Below are 19,900 nucleotides of genomic sequence, written 5' to 3'. Positions count from 1 at the left end.
AAGGAAATGGAATTTGCAGATGGCCTGGTAGAAGGAGCTGACTATGTACTACAGGACCACACAGAAGGGCCATGCAGACCACTGCCCCCCTTCCACAAATAGACAGCACCATAATGGTGAAGAATGGTGGTAGTAGGTACCGTTATGGTCCTTTTCTGCAATCAGTCCTGTCTGAAGTGCAGCATGGCTAGAACCTCACATCCCTGACTAGAACACCGGGAATCAGAGGAGGCCATAGAGAAGCCGAGAGAAGGAGGCAAACACCCAGTCATGCAGTCCAGAGAAGTGTTCAATGAGAAACATTGTGGCACTGTTATTAGGAGAGGGGAATGGCTAGTTCCATACATATTTAGACATCATTTTTATTGGGCAAGAGGGATGCAAGAGAAGGAGGGAGAAACATGTTAGTCTCTGCAAAAGTCTAGAAGAAAGAGGACTTGGACCAGGGAAGAGGCCAACATCAAGGCTGGAAGAAGGAATGGTTGAGATTCAGTTAGAGGATAGATGGTGACTTTTGGTGGGAGACGGGTGAGAAATGATGTGTTTCTGCTTTGTGTCACATGCAAACAGGTGAGTGATGGGGGTTCCACTGGCATTTATAAGCCTACCACAGAGAGATGGTTGCGGGGAGATGTTTGCTTATCTAATTGAAGTAACTATGATGTCCAAATGAATGTAAGTTTCCAAATGGCAATTGAATATGTATTGAAAGATGAAAGCGGATAAGGAGCTGGGAACTGGTAGCATACAGCTACACACAGAAGTGGAAATGTCATAAGGAGGGAGAGAAGAGTGGCAACCAAAATGGAGATGAAGACAAAACCTACGTAAGATCACAACAAATGGGGGGAAACAGATGGAGGAAGTTTGATAGCTTTGCAATTTTAGTATTATCATCATTATTGCTATCTGTAATCACATTTTAATTTAAAGTTCCTAAATCCTGTGAATTAAAAGTGTTATACCCCAATTCGCAAGGTCCCCCAAAAGCCAACAAGGAGACTGAGTCCCGTATGTAAAAGCAAAGAGCCTTTATTTTATGCAAGTTTTCAAACTTGGTCTCTCTGTGTGTCCAACGTATTGGTATAATCAGAGAGCCCCAAGCTCAGTTAGAGTGGGGTTTTTATAGTAGTAAAGGTGGGGGTGAGGGGTTTCTGAGGTTCAGGACCGCTGATTGGCTGACATTTGTCTAGGGATGTCCTGGTGAGTGTGTGTTGACAGGTAGTCCTATCTACAGCTGTTGGAACATTGGGCATTTCCTTTGGATGGTCTGTTCTTGGGTGGTGCTCGGGTAATCTCAGTTCATGTTTCTTCCTGCAGCCAGATATTGCTTTAGGGTAAACTGCTGAGACTCAGGCCTCCATTTAAATTCATCCACGGCTGAGTCCTACTCTGGCAGGTGATAATGGTGAACAACTTCCTTTGGGTGATCTGGTTCATATTTAGCTTATCATGGCTGACTCCTACAAAAAGCACAAGGTTGTGTTGTTGTTGTTGTTGTTTTGTTTTTTTTAAGTGTGCTTCAGCCCATGTACTAAGTTGAAAGCTCATTTAAGCATAAGGTAATACCCTAGTATACAAAGCCATCTCGAAAGGATAAAGAAAGTAACAAGTTAATACCATATAATTTTTTGCTGTTAAAGAAAGCCTTTGTCTTTGCTGTTAAAGATATTTTAAATTACTAAAAACTTGATAGTTTAAATGATAATGTAATGGGAAGATTACACTTGAGAGGGCCTAATGAAATGGTGATTTAGAGGGTGCTGGGGTTTTGGTATTGAGGAAGCCATAGAAGTACAGAAACTTCTTTTCTCTTTCTTCCCTCTTCTCCCCTTTCTTCCCCTCCTTCCCTGATCCTGCTCTCTCTCTCTCTCCTCTGCTCATTCCCCTCCAGCCTTCTATTCTCTTTCCTTTTCTCTCGCTCCCTCCACTCTCCTCCCTCACTCTTCCCTTCTCCTCCTTTTCTTCTCCTTCCTCTTCTTCTTTCATCTTCTCCTCCTCTTCTTCCTTTCCCTTCTCATCCCTCTTTCTCTTTCCCTTCCTCCTGCCCCCTTCCCCCATCTCCCCCTCTCCTTCCTTCTTCCCTTTTCCCATTGAGTCCTATGATGTAACGCAGGCTGTCATTGAACTCTTAGTCCTCTTGCCTCAGCCTCCTCAGTGCTGTGCCGTGGTCATGGTTGTTTTGTATGGAAGCTGAAATACTTACAGACTGGTTTTCATAAGTCGGTAAAAGTCACCTGTTACTCATTACTCAGTAAAGAATCTTTACATCTTTAGTAGGATGAAAAGTTGGGAGGAACGAGTTGTTCCGAAGAGAAAATTAGAGACAGATTAACTTCAGTGTTGATAATGTTCACACACATGGCAGGATTTTAGAGTGCTGGCAAGTGCCCCTGTAGAGGAACATACTGAGAGAGGTTACATCTTGGAGGATGGTGGGCCTTTGGGAAGGCATTGCTGTATAGGACTTCCAGCCAGCTGGATCCTCTGCAGCTTTGAATTCAGTTTCACAGGGAAGAAATGGCAGATCCAAAGCACAATTACTCACTCTGGTCTTACCAGTTAACCTGTTATACCAGGGCTTCATGTTCCTTTCCTATGAGTTAGCAGACATGGGATGAGTTAGGGTATAGGGCTCTTGCCTTACAAGAGCTCATTTTGCCCTTGGGGTGGGAAGGCTACACACACTGGTGATTTCAAGACTGGGAAGTGCAGTGGCAGCAGTGTGTCAAGAGCTGGGAGAGGACAGAGTGTGAGAACTGGCTCTGAGCACGCTTGGGAAATGTGGGTAGGACGGTGATGTGGAAAGGGACATTGGCATCTGGGACAGTGACAGACAAATTAGACTGAAATATCCTGACACTAAGAGTCAGATGAGCATCTTGGGTTTGGTGATAGACTAGGGTTGGTTCCAGTCTTTTTGTCTCTTAGCAACCGTTGGCTGTGAGTAGGTTAAGCCTTCACAACAGGACATTCCACATCCATGAGTGCTTTCCGGGAGGATTTTATGTGAGAATTAGCTAATGTCTTTAGTTTTGTCTGGTTTGTAAGATACTGTTTCTAAAGAAGAAACAAAGACAATAGTTGTAATAATAAGAAAAACAAGACCCATATCCCTGGTCCTTTACTATGATACTTCCCTTTTCACTAAAGAGGGCTGGAAAAGGATAGCTTTGACAATTCATTAAACTTTAAGTCAGTTCAATGCACTTTATTGATAAAATAAAGAGAAATTGTAAAACACAAAGACTACCAACAGTTAAATGAAAATGAACCCTAAAATTTGCTAGTTAGAGGCAAGCATTGTTTATATGGCTTGGTATATTTCTGTTAGTTTTCTGTTCATATGTTTTTACTTAGAAAGGGTGAGATACTTACATTCAAAACCAGGGTTATGAAACATGAATGTTGGAGTTTATAATCTAATTTTCTTTTGTTAATGTTTAATATATAGTGTTGTGAATCTTTTCCTATGCCTTTATTTTCTCTAAAATTCTTTCATGGGCAGGGAGAATAGTTCAGCTTGCCTAGCATGTTTGTATCTGTGAACCTGAGCTCCAGCAAAACACACACAAACGTGCACACACACACACACACACACACACACACACACACACACAATTTGTAAGGACTATAGCCTATGCAGCTTAATATTTGGGTGTAATTTATTTTTCCTAGAATTAAAATTACAAGTCAACAGCATTGTAGGTGGACTTTTCTGTCTAGACCACTGATCAGTTCTGTCCCACCACTCACTTCCCCAATAACCACACAGAGACTTAATATTAATTACAATTGCCTGACTGATAGCTTAGGCTTGTTTTCAGCCAGCACTTATAACTTAAACTTTCTCACTCTGCCTTTCTTTCTTTCAGCATCTTCTCCGTTTGGCTCTCCCGCCTAACCTCATCATGCCTAGCTATAGGCTATTCAGCTCTTTTATTAAATCAATCACAGTGTAAAGGAATATTCCACATAATATGACAGGTTTCTTTGCATGTAATACTTGCCTAGAAATTGAATTATTTGGTTGAAGAAAATATTACTTTTTAGTAGTCTGGTCCCCCATTGTCACACTACCTTTTCAGAATGTGTGCAACCCTTTAGCTCTTTTAGAAGGGACGCAGATTTATACCTCTACCATCAGGAATTCTTTTTAAGGTTTTTTTGTTTTTTTGTTTTTTGTTTTTTTGTTTGTTTGTTTGTTTGGTTCTTCGAGACAGGGTTTCTCTGTGTGACAGTCCTAGCTGTCTTGGAACTAGCTCTTGTAGACCAGACTGACCTCGAACCCACAGAGATCCTCCTGCTTCTGCCTCCTGAGTGCTGGGTTTAAAGGCATACGCCACAACCGCTCAGCTCCATCAAGCATTCTTATAAAAACATCTGTAGCCGAATGGTGTTTGTTGATATTCAATATTCCTTCATATAGTATAAGCCTTTAGTCAGACTTTCTTTACAGAAAGCGTGCTTCAACTTTCTTGTTATTTATAGAGAGTGAGAAAATTTATATTTGGCAGTTGTGGTGACAAAGGTGCTGTCTCTGATGCCACATTTAAAATTGCACTAATTCTAGAGAAGAAAAAAATACACTTAAGTTTTTCCCTTGACTGGGTAACTATTTAGTTACTGAAATGGCTTAAAAGAGCAACTTGAACTCTGAATTATTTTTCAGGTAATTAAAGCCTTGCAGTTAGTGGATACAGCTTTCGGAATGCTGATGGAAGGTTTGAAACAGAGGAATTTGCACAACTGTGTCAATATAATCCTGCTGGCTGATCATGGTATGGTGGTTTGTTTGTTTTTAAACCCTATTACATCATTGGCTATATTTTATCCTTCTAAAGTTAATAAAAAATGATGGTGATATTTCAAGTCTGGATTTCCAGATGTAGATGCTATTGAAAAAGTAAAGAATGCATTTTGTGGTCGACCATGGAAAGAGTTCTACCTTAATTATTTAATAGTTCTGCATATTTTCTGTCTATAAGCTTTATTTCCTGAGAAGTAGAGTCAAATAGAGTTACTAATGGTTACCAGGGATGTGGGCAGTTGTTACGCAGTCTACGAAGAGCTTCAGGCTGCCTTTTAGCCATGGTTTCTTTGCAGCATTGGCTGCATTGAAGTCTTACTGAGCTCTTGTGTTTCTTAAATTACATGGCAGGTGTGTGCTTAAGCATCCTTCTTGTCTACAAAAGCCCTGTCTCCTTTTGTTTCCCAGCTCAAGGTTAACTCTGGAGTTTGTTTGTGCTCAGTAGGAAAGGAAGCGGATCCCCCTTCTGGCACACCGATGCCTGCATTGTTAAGCCTTCTCCCTGCCCCCCCCTGACTCCCACTCTAATGCACATTTAAAGCTTTTAAAATAGTTTCCTATATCCTTGTGCTGTTTTGAAAGTATTGGAAGAAGTTTACATGAACATTTTATTAAAGAAAAATGTTAAAATTAAAAATTTTAAATGCAGTCTTAAGAATCTGCCCATTAAAAAAAAACATCATTAACAACTGGTTCTGGAGAACATGATGTTTCAATGGACTTCAAATGTACCTTCAAAAGCAAATCCTTTGGAATCGTTTAATTCATCTTTATTAAACAAATGATCAACTTATTCTTTTCCTACTGAGTCTCGCTTTATGGAGATGAGTCACCTCACCCACTGCCACAGTTTTCAAGTTCTGCCATTCACAGGATAATAATTGAATAGATTCTACAAATACTCACTTCACTTGTGTTTGAAACGTATATTTCACATTACCAAAGACAGACAATATTTTTTTTTTACCATTGATATACGTCCAATGAGTTTTTTATTTTGTTTTAGGAATGGACCAGACCTACTGTGACAAGGTGGAATACATGACAGACTACTTTTCTCAAATAAACTTCTATATGTATCAAGGCCCTGCCCCTCGCATCAGGTCGCGCAATATCCCTCAGGACTTTTTTACCTGTAAGTATGAAGGAAACGAAGGGAAGTGTTGAAAGAGTAACTATAGTTACCAAGTTCTGAGAGCCTGTGGCAACCATAAGCTCCTTTTTAGCTTTTTGGGAAAAGCCCACAGAAGCACATGAGGCACCCCCAAGTGTAGTTAGTCTACACAATCCAACTCACACTGTTGGGTCCAGTCTTTAATTCTAAAGTAGTTCTTTGATTTAAGAAATTTTCACAGGTTTTTTTTTGTTGTCACAGTTATTGATAAATAAATATGTGTGCCAAGTTTGCTGAAGTTGTGTGTATTTTGGCAATGATTTACATGTAATGTGACTTATCTTTTTGTTTTGAAACAGTTAATTCTGAAGAAATTGTCAGGAACCTCAGTGTAAGTCCCTTTTAGAAATTTTATGAATATTTTATGCTTAGAATATATTAATGTGTATTATTATCATTGTTATCATTGTTGTAGTTGTTGCTGTTAAAATACAGCCAACAGATATATTCCTATTGTATGGGTTTTGTTAATTCACTACTGTTATGGATGACACAAAATTGTTTTAAACATGCGTGGCAAGCAGTCAGAACAAAAACAGGAAAATGGAATATGAACTATTGAGGATAAAGAGACACTGAATACGCAGGGGTTAACATCATCTGGAACCTCTTGCAAATTCAAAGCCACGCTAGCATAGAAATTCTTGAGAATTGGGATACATGCTGTGCGCATACTGGATGGCCTTGGGCCTCAATGTTTCTTCTGGCCTCTCTAAATACTTGCTTCCTTTGTATTTCATCATTTAATGATCTGTATGCTGCGGAAGTTCTGTTGGGGAAAAGGAGCACATCTCTAATATGTGAGAGGCGCAAAGGGTTGAGGAAGGCAGGCTTTGAGGTCCTTTCCCATGGCATCACACACTCAGGCTGGGTGTGGAGCTACACGGGCTGGAAGAACTGGGGTGTGCTTTTCCAAGTGATTTCTTACTCCTGGGAAAACGTAGTAGGGTGGTCTCAAGCAGACCTGAACTTCAACCTCCACTCTGTGCTAAGGATGATGAGAGACACGCTTTAACCTTAAATCCGATATCTATGCACCTAGTTCTCAAACACAAAGACTAACCAGGTGCTTTGTCAGAAGCTGGAGTACCAACCTGTCTTCTCTAGACTCATCTCAACTGCACATCCAGAGAAAACCTGTGGCCAGTCCAATCACCTGCTGATCTCAGAGGCACGCTCTGTTCTCTCGTGGGGAGCTGTATTTAGCATTGCCATGTGCCTGCCAGAAAGCGACAAAAATACAAAAATACTGAGGTAGAAGAAGTCTAGAAAAGATTCTGAAATAGGCAAACAAACAACAGAACCACCACAACAACAAACTGGCAAAAGTCTACAATGAGTACTTCCTTTCTCTAAGGCAGCCTCGGAGTTGATACAGAACACACCCAGATACCAAATGCTTGGCTCCAAGGAGATTTATTACCCTGGAGGGGCGAGCGGGGGATGGGGGTGCATCTGCATTGGACAAAGACATCAGGTGTTTCTTAGGGAGTAAAGGAATATTCTGTGCTAGGGTGAGATGGTAAGTGCTGATTGGACGGGCCAGCCAGTAGAGCCAAATAGTCGATTTGGGCCGCTGGACCTTGGTGTTAGGTCTCAGGATTGAGTTGGTGGCAAAAAATGAGAGAATCACCCCTGGGAGCTGGCTTTAGGAATAGGGATGTAATCTAATGGTTTAGCAAGGGAGAGGGCAAAACCTACCGGTGCCGTGTTTGAAATGCTTGGACCTGTTAAAAAAAAAAAAAACTCATCACTTTCCTCTCTCGTTTGATAATTTTCTCTAACTCTCCCGCTGCCTGTATCTCTTTCACATTTTGCTTTTATGTCATATCTCATAATTCCTCATTTTCTTCTGTAAACTGCCTAAGAGACAGCAGACACTCAAGCTTGATAGCTAAGATGAGATACCTGAGAATAAAGAAGGAAATTTCATTTCCTCATATTCTTACTTATATATTGATCTTTTCCCATTTTCTTTCTCATCGAGGATATGAAAGTTTCTTTGTAATTCTGTTTCTCATCTCTCCATTCTTACTTTGCATGAGTAGACACTAATGTGGTTTTCATTTTTAAAGTTTTAAAATAGTAATTATCAACCAAGTTTTCAAATAAAATTTTACTAATTTGTGATGAACCCATGAGCTTTTCACAAATAGAGTATCTTTAGTTTCAAAAGTTATTAAAGTGACTTGAAAGCTAAGGAAATAGTTATTTATAAGGTCAGAGGAGTCAATTTTGATGGGATTTTTTTGGTACAATTAAACTGACTTGTATATTTGTGTCCATATCTGTTAACATAAATAATTTAACCTCAAAAGTTGAAGTTGTTATATAAATCTACTTAATTTTCTGTCAAGAAAGGGAGGAGAAATTTGTGGTAGATTAGATAATACCCAAGCATACAAATTTAAGAAAGACATCAAACATTCAATCAAAATTTAAATCGCAACATAAAGATTGCAGTAATGATAAATACAATATGATTATAAATAATATGACAATAATTATGATTATAACTTTATAATTATAATTTAAATTGGTAATTATGATTATAATATGATTATAAAATAAATATAATATTTGGTCTTGTGGATAACAGGGTCAATATTCTTAGCTTATTAGCTAATCTTGAAACTACTTAGAAAATATTTTTTTAAGAAAATTTTATATGTATGTTTGACTGAATGGCTTTATGTGCCCATGTGCTTGCAAGATCCTGAGGAAGTCAGAAGGTATGGGGGTTGCTGGCACTGGAGCTATAGGTGATTGGGAGCCACCATGTGGGAGCTGGGAACCATACACAAACAGGTCTTTCGCAGGCACAGCAAGTGCCCTCACTGCTGAGCCGTTCGTCCAGCAATAAATCTACTTCTAAAAATTGTTAAAAATCTTTTGCTTTAAGGCATTTTTTGTTTGTTTAGGATAGGGTTTCTCGGTTTAACAGCCCTCTAGACCAGGCTGACCTCAAACTCACAGAGTTCCGCCTGCCTCTGCCTCCCAAGTGCTGGGATTAAAGGTGTGCACTGACACCAGCGCCCAGTTTTAAAAGTTAAAGCTTATCCTTTCTTTCCAGTGCCGGAAACCCGATCAACATTTCAAACCCTACTTGACTCCCGACTTGCCGAAACGACTGCACTATGCCAATCATGTCAGAATCGACAAAGTGCATCTCATGGTGGATCGGCAGTGGCTGGCTGCCAGGTTTGTGTCTTCTCGGAGCCAAACATCTTTGTCTGTATGCCTATTTAGCTCTCCCCTCCCGTTAGGAGCAACGTCTCTGACCACCCACAATGCCTTGGCCTTTTCATGCTACCCGCCACTTCCTCTTTGCCGATACTTTTGTGACATGGTTGCCGTTCGTGTCTTAATTTTCAAACCAGATCAAAAGATGGAGGGAGGTTGAAACTGCTTCCAGGTGCTCTGGAGATGCGAGTGACAGCGCATGTCTATCCTGACAGAGTAAAGGCTTTGTAGTCATCCAGGCTGAGTTACATCGGAATGGTTAGCTGGCTCTTTAAGACTATAGTCTCCCTGACTTCCATAAAATGGTCTTTTAATGGCCAGGATCACTAATTAGTAGTGACACTTATTTCTGAGTAAAGAAGGCAGAGAACAAATACAGATCTACCTTCTTGTCACGAAGTAATTCTGATTTTTGTTTTGTTTTATTTTTTTGAGACAGGTTTTCCCTACGTAGTTCTGGCTGGCCCGAAACTCAATATAGAGGCAGCCTGCCTCTGCCTCCTGAGTCCTGGGATTAAAAGTGTGTGCCACCACACCCAACCTGATTCTGAGTTTTAAAATAGCAATTTAGCATTTTTTTCTATATGTATGAGTGAATATAAACAGGATCAGTGTCGTTCTGTATTTTCTGGTCTCATGGGTATCCGTGCAGCACAACGCTGGTGGGGAAGGGACTGAAGGGAGGACAGCGGTTAAAATACATGTTAGACAAAAAAAGACAAGTTGAAAGAGGACAGGGTCATCCATCTCAATATGTGTGTGAAGGAAGAGAAACTGGGGACTTGACTGAATTTATTCTGTAAAAATAACCAGAAAATGCAGTTTGACTGCGGTTCCTCATTTTGTCACTAGAGGGCAATAGCCTCTCCTTGAGAATTGGTTTCTTAGCCCTTTGTGTTCAAGCCCACAGTTTCGAAAAATGTGTCCTTAAAATATGTGAGCCAAACTAAACTACTATTAAATATAATATGTTAGTAATTTAATACAGATAAATGGAGAGGCAGTCGCCAAATATTTAGTGTTTGGGGTATGAAATCAAAGAAGTTAGGAGGCCATTGGTACATCATGACCTAGAGTGGGTCCGGCCACCATGATGCCTGTAGACACAATGTGCCAAAGCCCAGTTCCAAATGATGAGCTCTGTATCCTTTTCAAAAACTAGCAGTGAGGTCTGACCTACGGTATCAGCCTGTGTGTTCAAGGCTTGGCTGCCCACGTGGCTACTTAATGGGACTCAAAAAAACTAATCTTATACCTACCAAGCGTTTTTCTTTTGTGGAATAAATTTTATTGGCAACTGTGTGTGTATGTGTGTGTGTGTGTGTGTGTGTGTGTGTGTGTATGTGTATGTGTGCATATACATGTGTGTATGTGTATGTGTGTGTGTGTGTATATGTATGTGTGTGTAAATACGTGTGTGTATATGTGCATGTGTGAATATGTGTATGTGTGTATATACGTGTGTGTGTGTGTGTGTGTGTGGTGTAGTGCATTTGTGTGCATGTGGGCGCACAGGTTCCGGTGGAGGCTGGAGGATAGCTTCTACTGTTGCTTTCTAACATGGTTTGAAATCGAGGCTCTCACTGACCTGGAGTTCTCCAGTTGGCCAGACTGGCTGGTCAGGAAGTTCTGGAGATCTGCATGTCTTCCCAAGCCCCAACACAGCACCAAGACACAGGTTACATATGTGTACAATTATGCCAGGCTTTTATGTGGGCGCTGGAGATCTGACCTCAGTTCCTCATGTTTGTATGGCAAGCCCTTCATCAAATAAACCATTTCCTGGAAATTCCTGGAAAAAATTGTATTTTAAGAATTCGCTTTCTTAAGATCTTGGAGAAAGTAGAAAGTCCTTGGTAAGTACCGGGAGACTTGAGGTGAATTTAACACTAATTTCAAATGTTAAAATGTGAAAAAGTTGACAAATTAATTAAATTTGAAAAGTCATTTAGCAAATGAAGTAACAGCTTATGGAAGAAATTCCAGGAAGTTAAAAATAAACATCGAAGTTGCAGAATTTATAGACGTCTTACCCTGTTATTAGCAACTTCTCCAAAGTATTCCTTGTTTATGGCTTCATATTATTCCTAGACATTGCCCCCTTAAAACACGAATCAGTATTTCCCCAAGTTTCAAAACTCTATTCCTAAATCACTGACTTCCTAGTCAAACTGAATTTGATATACAAAAGTGAGTCTGACCATAAAATCTTATAAAATTTTGTTTTGCATTCCTTATTTTGCTTGTGTATGTACGTGAGCAAGCGCATGTATTTGTGTGTGGGCACATGTTTCACAGTGTGTGTGCAGAGGTAGAGGACCATTTTCAGGAGTTGGTAGTCACTTCCCACCACGTTAGTCCTGGAGACTGATCAGATTTTAGTCAGGGTTGATGGTACGTGCCTTTATCTGCTGATCCATCTCCACCCCCTTTGAAGGTAAAGTCTTTGAATCCATACCTATTAGTATCTCTCCTTGTCGATGTCCAAGAGCTAGCAAACTTTTGGGTTCTCTTTGTAAAAGCTAGAAGTCTCGTTCTTTCTGTCTTACTCTTTGGTTTATCAAAGGCTGTGAATTTGACCATGAAAACATACATATTTGGTTGGCAAAAAAAAAAGTGATTTTGAAAACAGAAGCTAAATAAATAGCCCTTAAAGTTTGACTTAGAATAGCATCTTCTATCAGTACCCCGAGCAGTGGATAATAATGTCACATCTTCACAGGAGCCCATCGAGTACAAGCTGTGGAGGAGGTAATCATGGCTACAACAACGAATTTAAGAGCATGGAGGTAAGCCGGCAGCTTTTAAATAGACACAAGGCACCAGTGAGAAAAGAAATACCTAACACAGAGGGAATATGTGGTTTGGCATAGAGAGTGAAGTGCTGTGGTACAGAGAAATCATAGAGCAGGAGCAGGCTTGGGGTAGGTGTCTCTGAGGATGATTTAACTAGTGGGAAAGAGTTAATGATGCTTGGGTAACATTTGAGCAGAGACTCCATGATAAAACACCTTTTCTAAAATTAAGGGGAACGGTGAGTATCCCATGCAAAAGAAATAACCAGTGCAGAGGCCTTAGTTTGGGGCACTCATCATTTGTTAGGGACAAGGAGCCTTGGCAAACTACTGGAAGCTGTTGACACTGGATGCTGCTGGTTGGGAAGGAGGAAGCAAGAGAATAGCTGGGCATTCTGGTCTGAAGGGCATAGTCATTGTGCAATGAGAGATGTTGAATAGCAGTTGAGAGTCATGCTGGAGATAAGGCTTGCATCACGGCTGAGAGGGATTGGTGCAGATAACAGGTGGAAACTGCTTTAAACATCATTTCTCCTCCCTAGAAGAGATTCTTACAGAGGCTTGAGGAGCAAAGAGGGGTTGTCCCAGAAGGAAATGTGTAATGAGTATTTCTCTGTCCAGAAGACGAAGGCGTGTCATTAATTATGGAAGTTTGGCCTTTAGCTGAGGCTTGTTGCCAACTAGCTTTTATAACTTTAATTAACCCACATTTTTATTAAACGATGTTCTACCATGTGACTTTATCTCTATCTTATTCTGTGTGTTAGACTCATCCGGCATCTGGCTTGTTTCTTCTTTTTCTCCTTCCCAGAGTCCACTCTGTCCCCAGAAGTCCTGTCCAAATTCCTCCTGCCTAGCTATTGGTCATCTAGCTCTTTATTAAACCAATCTGAAGGTGCCTTGGCAAAGACATATCTTCACAGTGTAAATGAATATTCTGTAACATAAATGTATGTTTCTTTCTGCACTTTGTGAATTTGATGTCATCTAGTAATAACGTAATAACTCTTACCACGTAGGCAATCTTTTTGGCACATGGACCCAGCTTTAAAGACAGCATTGAAACTGAACCATTTGAAAATATTGAAGTCTATAATCTACTGTGTGGTGAGTACGTTTAAGTCAGCTCGTGAAAAAGACACGGAGTTTGTAATATATTTCTAACTTGAAATTAGGGATAAATTGAAGGCTGCCTGCCCTACATTAAGAAGATGGGAAGCAGAAAGACAAGGAAGATTTCTCATTCAGAATTTTTCAGTTACATAAGTGACTCCTTTTGCTTTACTAATAATGATAAATTTGTATCTTAGGAAGCCAAGATTTTGAAAAATAGTTTAGTGATTAAATGATAATTCGAAAAAATTAGAAAAATAAAATAACAATTCTAATTTTTAAAAAGATAAACATAACTAAGTCCTAGGAGATATGTCAGTCAGGAAAGTGCTTGCTGCACAAGCATGGGGACCGGAGTTCAGACCCTCAGCACTCCTGTGGTCATTGATGGAACAGACTCAGGCAGATCCCTGGGGCTCACTGGCCAGCCAGTCTAAACAGCTGGTTCAGCTTCACTGAGAGACCAGGTCTCAAAGAAGGAAGCTGAGAGAGGTTGAAGAAGAAACCTGACATCAGTTCTGGTCTCTATATGCACACACATACACATGCACTTGCACCCATACACATACACACATGCATGCATGTATACACACACACACACACACACACACACACACACACACACATATATATATATATATATATATATACAAACTCAACTAAAACGTGCCTTCCTATATTACAAGAGAAGTCTTCTGAAACTAAATGGGGTAATATAGTTTCATTTTGCTCAACACTTGTTATTACACTAAGTGTTATAAAACTGTGAAGAATTAGTGGTCCAGGAACCATACTTCCTTCTACACTCTTGCCTTGGTCTATGACACCAGCAGATTGTTCACTTAGACCGCCCGAACAGGAAGGAGCTGCAATTTCACTGTTGGTTGGATACGGACAGATTCATGATTGTTTTTCTTAATCTTGCTCTTGGCTCGTCATAACTGAATGTGACTTAGAGGGAAAAAAAGTCTCTGTTTGAACACAGGGTGGGGGTTGGCCAGGTGGCTCAGCAGGTAGAGGTGCTTTCTGAGTCCAGTTCTGGAATACACATGGGAGAAGAAGAGAACAGATTCCCACAAGTTGTCCTCGGATCCCTACACACGTGCCCTTCCCCATCACAGTAAATACGTTAAATAGACAGCATCCAAATACATGCATAAGGGTAATAAGACTTTAAAAACTATTTATTACAGTCTTAGCAACGTAAGTTCTTAGTCCCAGAAACTGGGCTTAGATCAGGGATTCTGGCCTTGTTGGGGTGATCAGAAGAAATTTGATAGGGCTTGGGGAGGTCTTCAGTGGTAGGCTGTCTCGGGAATCAAAGATTCATAGCCCTAAATGTGCTACAGAAAAAGCAAGTTGAAGAAGTTAGGTCAAGGGAGAGTGTTCATTCAAACTGGCCCTGAAAAAGACAAAGGAAACTTCCCTCATACCTCTGCATGAATCTCAGGGACTTTAGGGTACAAAGAGCTTTTAGGAAGGGAGAGAGGCAGGCCGGAGTGATGATGGTCAGAAATCTCTGTGCATGGTGTGATCTTACTCATTCCAGGAAACGTGTAGTTTTTGTTCTAGTGAAAGTCCCCTAGCTGACTTTGTTTCTGCTGTCGCCCTGAGTCAGTTGTCTGAGGGTCCTTTGCTCTACCCGGATAGGAGTCGCGGGTAGGCAGGGAGGAGCTCTGCAAGCGCTAGCTTCTAGCAGCTTCTATTTCTGTCTAGTTCTACCAGAGTTTGCTGAGCAGCATCAAACGCTGTAGTCAAAGCAGCCGCAGGTAGCGCCCTCTAGTGTTCAGTCCTTATGCAGGTCATGTGTATCCGGCCATTGGCAGTAGGAGTGTACAACACTCAGGCTGGATTTTGAGACCCTAGGTTGAGACTTGACAGCCCTCTGCAGCTCCCTTGGTGGCCAAGATCCACATGTTCTCTTTTCTGGCTCCCAATTGCTGTTTATCCTTCGTCAGTGTTGACTGTCCACTCTCTCACCACGTGCATCTTTTTCTCTTTCCACTACCCTTATTTGTGCCCAGGCTGCTTTCTCAGCTTGGTTGCTGCCAGACTACTTAGTGTGGCTGCCTCCCCGCCAGGACTGTTTGGGTCACCTAGACAAGTCACTCCGGAGGTTGGGGTACCACTGTTACCGCCTTCTTCAGCTGCCAAGCAATCCCCTGCCTTGAGGCTTTCACAGCCTGGTTTGCGGCCTGCTGGGCACTGGCTGCCACTGCTATTCTATTGCCTCTAGTATTCTGCTGTCTTCCCATGGGCTCTGTGGCCGCTTTCTTTGTGCTACAAACTCAGCCTGCAATACTGACAATAGACCAGAAGGACCACTCATGCAAGACAAGCCTTACTGGGGGCGAGGGTGCTGATACTGTAGTATCATGGGAGGAGGCGGTGCAGGAGACCACCTTCCAGCCCACTCACTGAGTGACCTGCAGCGTGTTTGGGCCAATCACAGTCATTTGTCTGGACCAATCACACCTCCCAGAACCAATTACCGGTTTTTCGAGACTTGTACTTCTTTTACCAATTGCAGACACGGTTAGATGCAGGGGAAGTGGCTCCTCTCTGACGCAGGTGGGAATGACTGCAGGATCAACTACATTTCGCAGTGGGTTCCAACAATACAGCGTTCATTAGGAAGTATTTGAAACTTAGCTCTGCCTTCAGGAGCCGAGCACGCCAGCCGCAGTTGTTGTAGGAGCTGCGGGTTGCATTCTGCCACCCAGCTCCCGCCACCGGCTAGCTTTACTCAAAATAACAACACACAAACTGTATTCTTTTAAACACTGCTTGGCCCATTATATCTAGCCTCTTCTCGGCTAACTCTCACATCTGGACTAGCCCATTTCTAATAATGTGTGTAGCACCTCAAGGTGTGCTTACTGGGAAGATTCTAGCCTACATCCACCCTTCATCGTGTGTGGCCCAGAGAGGGGAAGCATAGTGTCTGTCTGAGGTGTCTTACCTCACTTCCTCTTACTCCCAGCATTCTGTTCTGTTTACTCCACCCACCTATGTTTTAACCTATGAGGGCCAAGCAGTTTCTTTATTTTTTAACCAATGACCTTCCTCCATCATGCAGTCTTGGGCAGGAAGGCACCTGTGGAGTGTTTGAGATAAGCTGGTGTTAGAAAAACATTCATGTTGGCTGTCAGACAGTGTCCTTTCCCTCAGCACAGCAAGGACAGCAAGAGACAATCAATAGCTGCTCACCGGGGAGCCGTATTGCCCCTCCCCCAATGTCTTTGCTCATTTAGAGAAAACCGAAGAATTTATTACCAACATTAATAGTGATTTTTAGTAGATTTTAACAGCTTTGAAAGTATTAATGCTTGGGAAAAGTGGCTTGCTTTTATCTGTCTCACCAAAGCTAGTTTACTAGACCTGAAGAAGACCCTCTCCAGCAAAAAGGGTTAGGTTGGCCGAATTTCAAATGACCCCGTTATCATCCGGAGCTTCTAAAAGTGACGATGCCTGTAAAATATTTGATATGATTGTTTTTATAGGAAAAATAGAAAAAGTTCTCTAAATAAAGAACAAAACTTGTTGTTTTTTTTAAAAAATTATGCTAAGTGTGTGTTTGCATGGGGACAATTTATGGGAATCACGTGGGTCCTGGGGATGAAACTCAAGTCATAAGAGTTGTCAGCAAGTGCCTTTATCTACTGAGCCATCTCACTGGCCTCTAATTTAGGTTAAAAAATATTTATCCTTAAAGAATTTTTGTAATTACACAAATAGACTGGAAGATTTTAAATTAATTTTCCAGAAATGTATTTTTACTAACAGTATAGTTTTTTAAAGAAGTTTATTAATTTTCTTTATGTGTATGTATGTGTGCCTTCGTGAATTTTTGTGCACCATGTATGTACAGATACCTGCAGAGGGCAGAGGGTGTTAGACCACCTGGAAGTGGAATCACAGGGAAATGGGAGCTGCCATAGAGATGCTGGAAATTAGGGTCTGTGACATCACTGAGCCATCTCTCCAGCCCCAGAACATTATTTTGGCACACACCTCTAATCACAGGCCTAGGGAGGTGGATCTCTGGAGTTTCAGGCCAGCCAGTTCCAAGTCAGCCAGGGCTACACAATAGGATTCTGTCTCGACAGCAACAACACTAACAAACAAACAACAAAGACTATAGCTCTTGATACTTACCACTCAGAGTGAGCTTAAGGGGCAAAATGATTGTTTAAGTAACACAGTTTGTCCCTAGAGAAATAAGTTTATGGAGGTTACCGTGGTTCATCATACAGAGTGCCCCCATGTAGACAGACAAGAGGCTGGTGACTTCCGGGGAATGGAGGTCAGTGAACTAAGTCCTAATGTAACTACATTGCAGCAGACTTTATAACAGATGTTAAACTCTGGGTGGCTTTCCCCGGTCCCCATATCCCACAAAAGAGTTGTTCCCTTCGCCGTCCAAATTAATTTGAACTTATTACTGTTACTTTAAAAAAAAAAAAAAACAGATCTCCTACACATCCAGCCAGCACCAAACAACGGCACACATGGGAGCCTAAACCATCTTCTGAAGGCACCGTTTTATGAGCCGTCTCATGCAGGAGAACTGTCAACACCTTCTGTTTGTGGCTTTTCTACTCCACTGCCTACAGACACACTGAACTGCTCATGCTCTGAGCTGCAGACTGTAAGTAACAGCTTCATGTCTTTACAAGGATGTAAGGGGGCCATCGAGTTTGCATTTTGGCTTGGACGCTTGCTGAGTAACTGTCTGTTGTTTCTCTGACCCTCAAGAAGTGAGAGCGTACAGTGCACGGCTCTATGGTTTGGTATGTGAGTGTGCTCTGGGAACCTTACAGCATTGTGAGAAGGGTTAATTTTCCTGTGTGTTAACTCACCTTAGACATTCAAAATAGTAATCTCGACATTCTCTTTGAGTTCCCATTCAAACCATTTTCTTTTTAAAAAAATATTGGTTTCAAGCTGGGCGGTGGTGGCGCACGCCTTTAATCCCAGCACTTGGGAGTCAGAGGCAGGCGGATCTCTGTGAGTTTGAGACCATCCTGGTCTACAAGAGCTAGTTCCAGGACAGGCTCCAAAACCACAGAGAAACCCTGTCTCGAAAAACCAAAAATAATAAAAAAAATAAAAAAATATTGGTTTCATATACAAGTGCACTATCGGCATATATACTTTTATGCCAGAAGAGGGCATCAAATCACTCTGAGATGGTTGCTCTGGAAAGGCAGTCAGTGCTCCTAACTGCTGAGCCATCTCTCCAGCCATTTCTTTACAGTTTAAGAATCAGGTGCTCTCTTCAGATACATAGAACAGAGGGAGTAAGGGTTAGACACACTCAGCAGTGTGTGTGCTGGGTGGCATTGTTTGAACAGTGGTGCAGAATCTACCAGGACGCAGAACACTGGAAAACTGGCAGTACATACTGCGAGGGTCTTTTTTAATATAGCAAGCTCTGCGCTAGGTCCAGAAGTAAGGCTTCAGACACCAGGACATTGTTGATAAGGGAAATTTTCACTGCTAAAACAAGGAATCAGAAGAATAACTTAAAATGTAAATGACAAAGGTAAAAATTGTTCTCCATTGTTGTGGGTGAAGACTTTAAAGGATCGAATTCCAATAAAAATTTTCAAAAAATGGTAATTCCATTGGAAAAGGTCCTAGTAGGGGTGCGGAGTCCTTTTCTGTGTGTATATCTTCAGATGGTGATTTCCTACTTCCTGTTCCAGATAACTTCAATGGAACTGCCATAAAAATCATTAATAACATAACATGGGCAATGTGTTCCATATTTTAGAGATAAAGGGGACCCAAGAGAAGTGAGGTATACTATTATTCAAGATCTAGCAAGCCTATCTGACTGTAACCCCAGAGGCCCTTTCTGTAAAGAATGCCTCTTGCTGTTTAAAATGTGGCCCCAGAACTGGCCTATATGTCTCTTCTAGGTTGGAAAGACATGCAGAATCTCAGGCCATCCTCCAGGCTTGCTGAATCAGAATTTTTTTTTTTTTTTTTTAAAAAAAACAGGGTTTCTCTGTGTAGCTCTGGGGCCTGTCCTGGAACTCGCTCTTGTAGATCAGGCTGGCCTCGAACTCACAGAGATTTGTCTACATCTGCCTTCCGAGTGCTGGGATTAAAGGCGTGTGCCAACACCGCTCAGTCCCAGAATCTGAACTTTAGCAAGTCCTTCAGGCATCTGTATTCACAGGAAAGTTTGAGAAGCATCAGGATGCAGCCATTCCAACTTAATCCCAGTTGTTATCACAATGCTTTTCCCAATTAACAATATCTTTGCAAACACACACACACACACACACACACACACACACACACACGTGCGCGCGCACACGCACAGTGACAGAAATACTTCTGTGTTTCTGAGTGTTGACATAATTGGAATTTAATGACAAATTAGTCTTGTTTCTTTGTTCAGTGGTAAAGCACTTTGTGCCATTGCTGCAGAAATATTCTTGGTCATTGTTTAAAACACTGACTTATTTCTTCCCTTCTCTCTCTCACCTTGCAGAATGATCAAGTCGAGCAAGTTAATCAAATGCTAAATCTCACCGACGGAGACAGTAAGTCAACAAAAACTGTGAGCTAACAATACACAACATTGCCCTTTGAAGGGTTTTCAAACTAAACTCATAAAAACTTTTGAATGTAGATTTTAAGGATGCTATACAAGAGGAACAGGCAAACACATATAGAATTGTAATAACAGGGTAGCTAGCTTGAAGCTACAGTGTTCCCAGGAACATCCTTGAAATGGTTGTGCCTCAT

At 41.3% G+C, this 19,900-nt stretch overlaps 1 protein-coding gene across 1 annotated transcript in view; it reads left to right on the top strand.

The window, feature by feature from the left end:
* Enpp3 (ectonucleotide pyrophosphatase/phosphodiesterase 3) overlaps positions 1-19,900 on the top strand; it is a 74,307-nt gene that overhangs the window by 40,732 nt on the left and 13,675 nt on the right. The window contains exons 12-19 of the mRNA XM_041653899.1: positions 4,673-4,781; positions 5,817-5,945; positions 6,284-6,315; positions 9,058-9,185; positions 11,950-12,016; positions 13,042-13,129; positions 17,608-17,786; positions 19,644-19,695. Of these exons, the coding sequence (XP_041509833.1) occupies positions 4,673-4,781; positions 5,817-5,945; positions 6,284-6,315; positions 9,058-9,185; positions 11,950-12,016; positions 13,042-13,129; positions 17,608-17,786; positions 19,644-19,695 (784 nt within the window). The remainder of the gene's footprint in view (positions 1-4,672; positions 4,782-5,816; positions 5,946-6,283; positions 6,316-9,057; positions 9,186-11,949; positions 12,017-13,041; positions 13,130-17,607; positions 17,787-19,643; positions 19,696-19,900) is intronic.

Source organism: Microtus oregoni, unplaced genomic scaffold (assembly GCF_018167655.1).
Source record: "Microtus oregoni isolate MIOR12 unplaced genomic scaffold, Mior012 000006F_ref0000085, whole genome shotgun sequence".
Taxonomy (NCBI): Eukaryota; Metazoa; Chordata; class Mammalia; order Rodentia; family Cricetidae; genus Microtus; species Microtus oregoni.
This window is presented reverse-complemented; position numbering and strand designations above follow the sequence as displayed.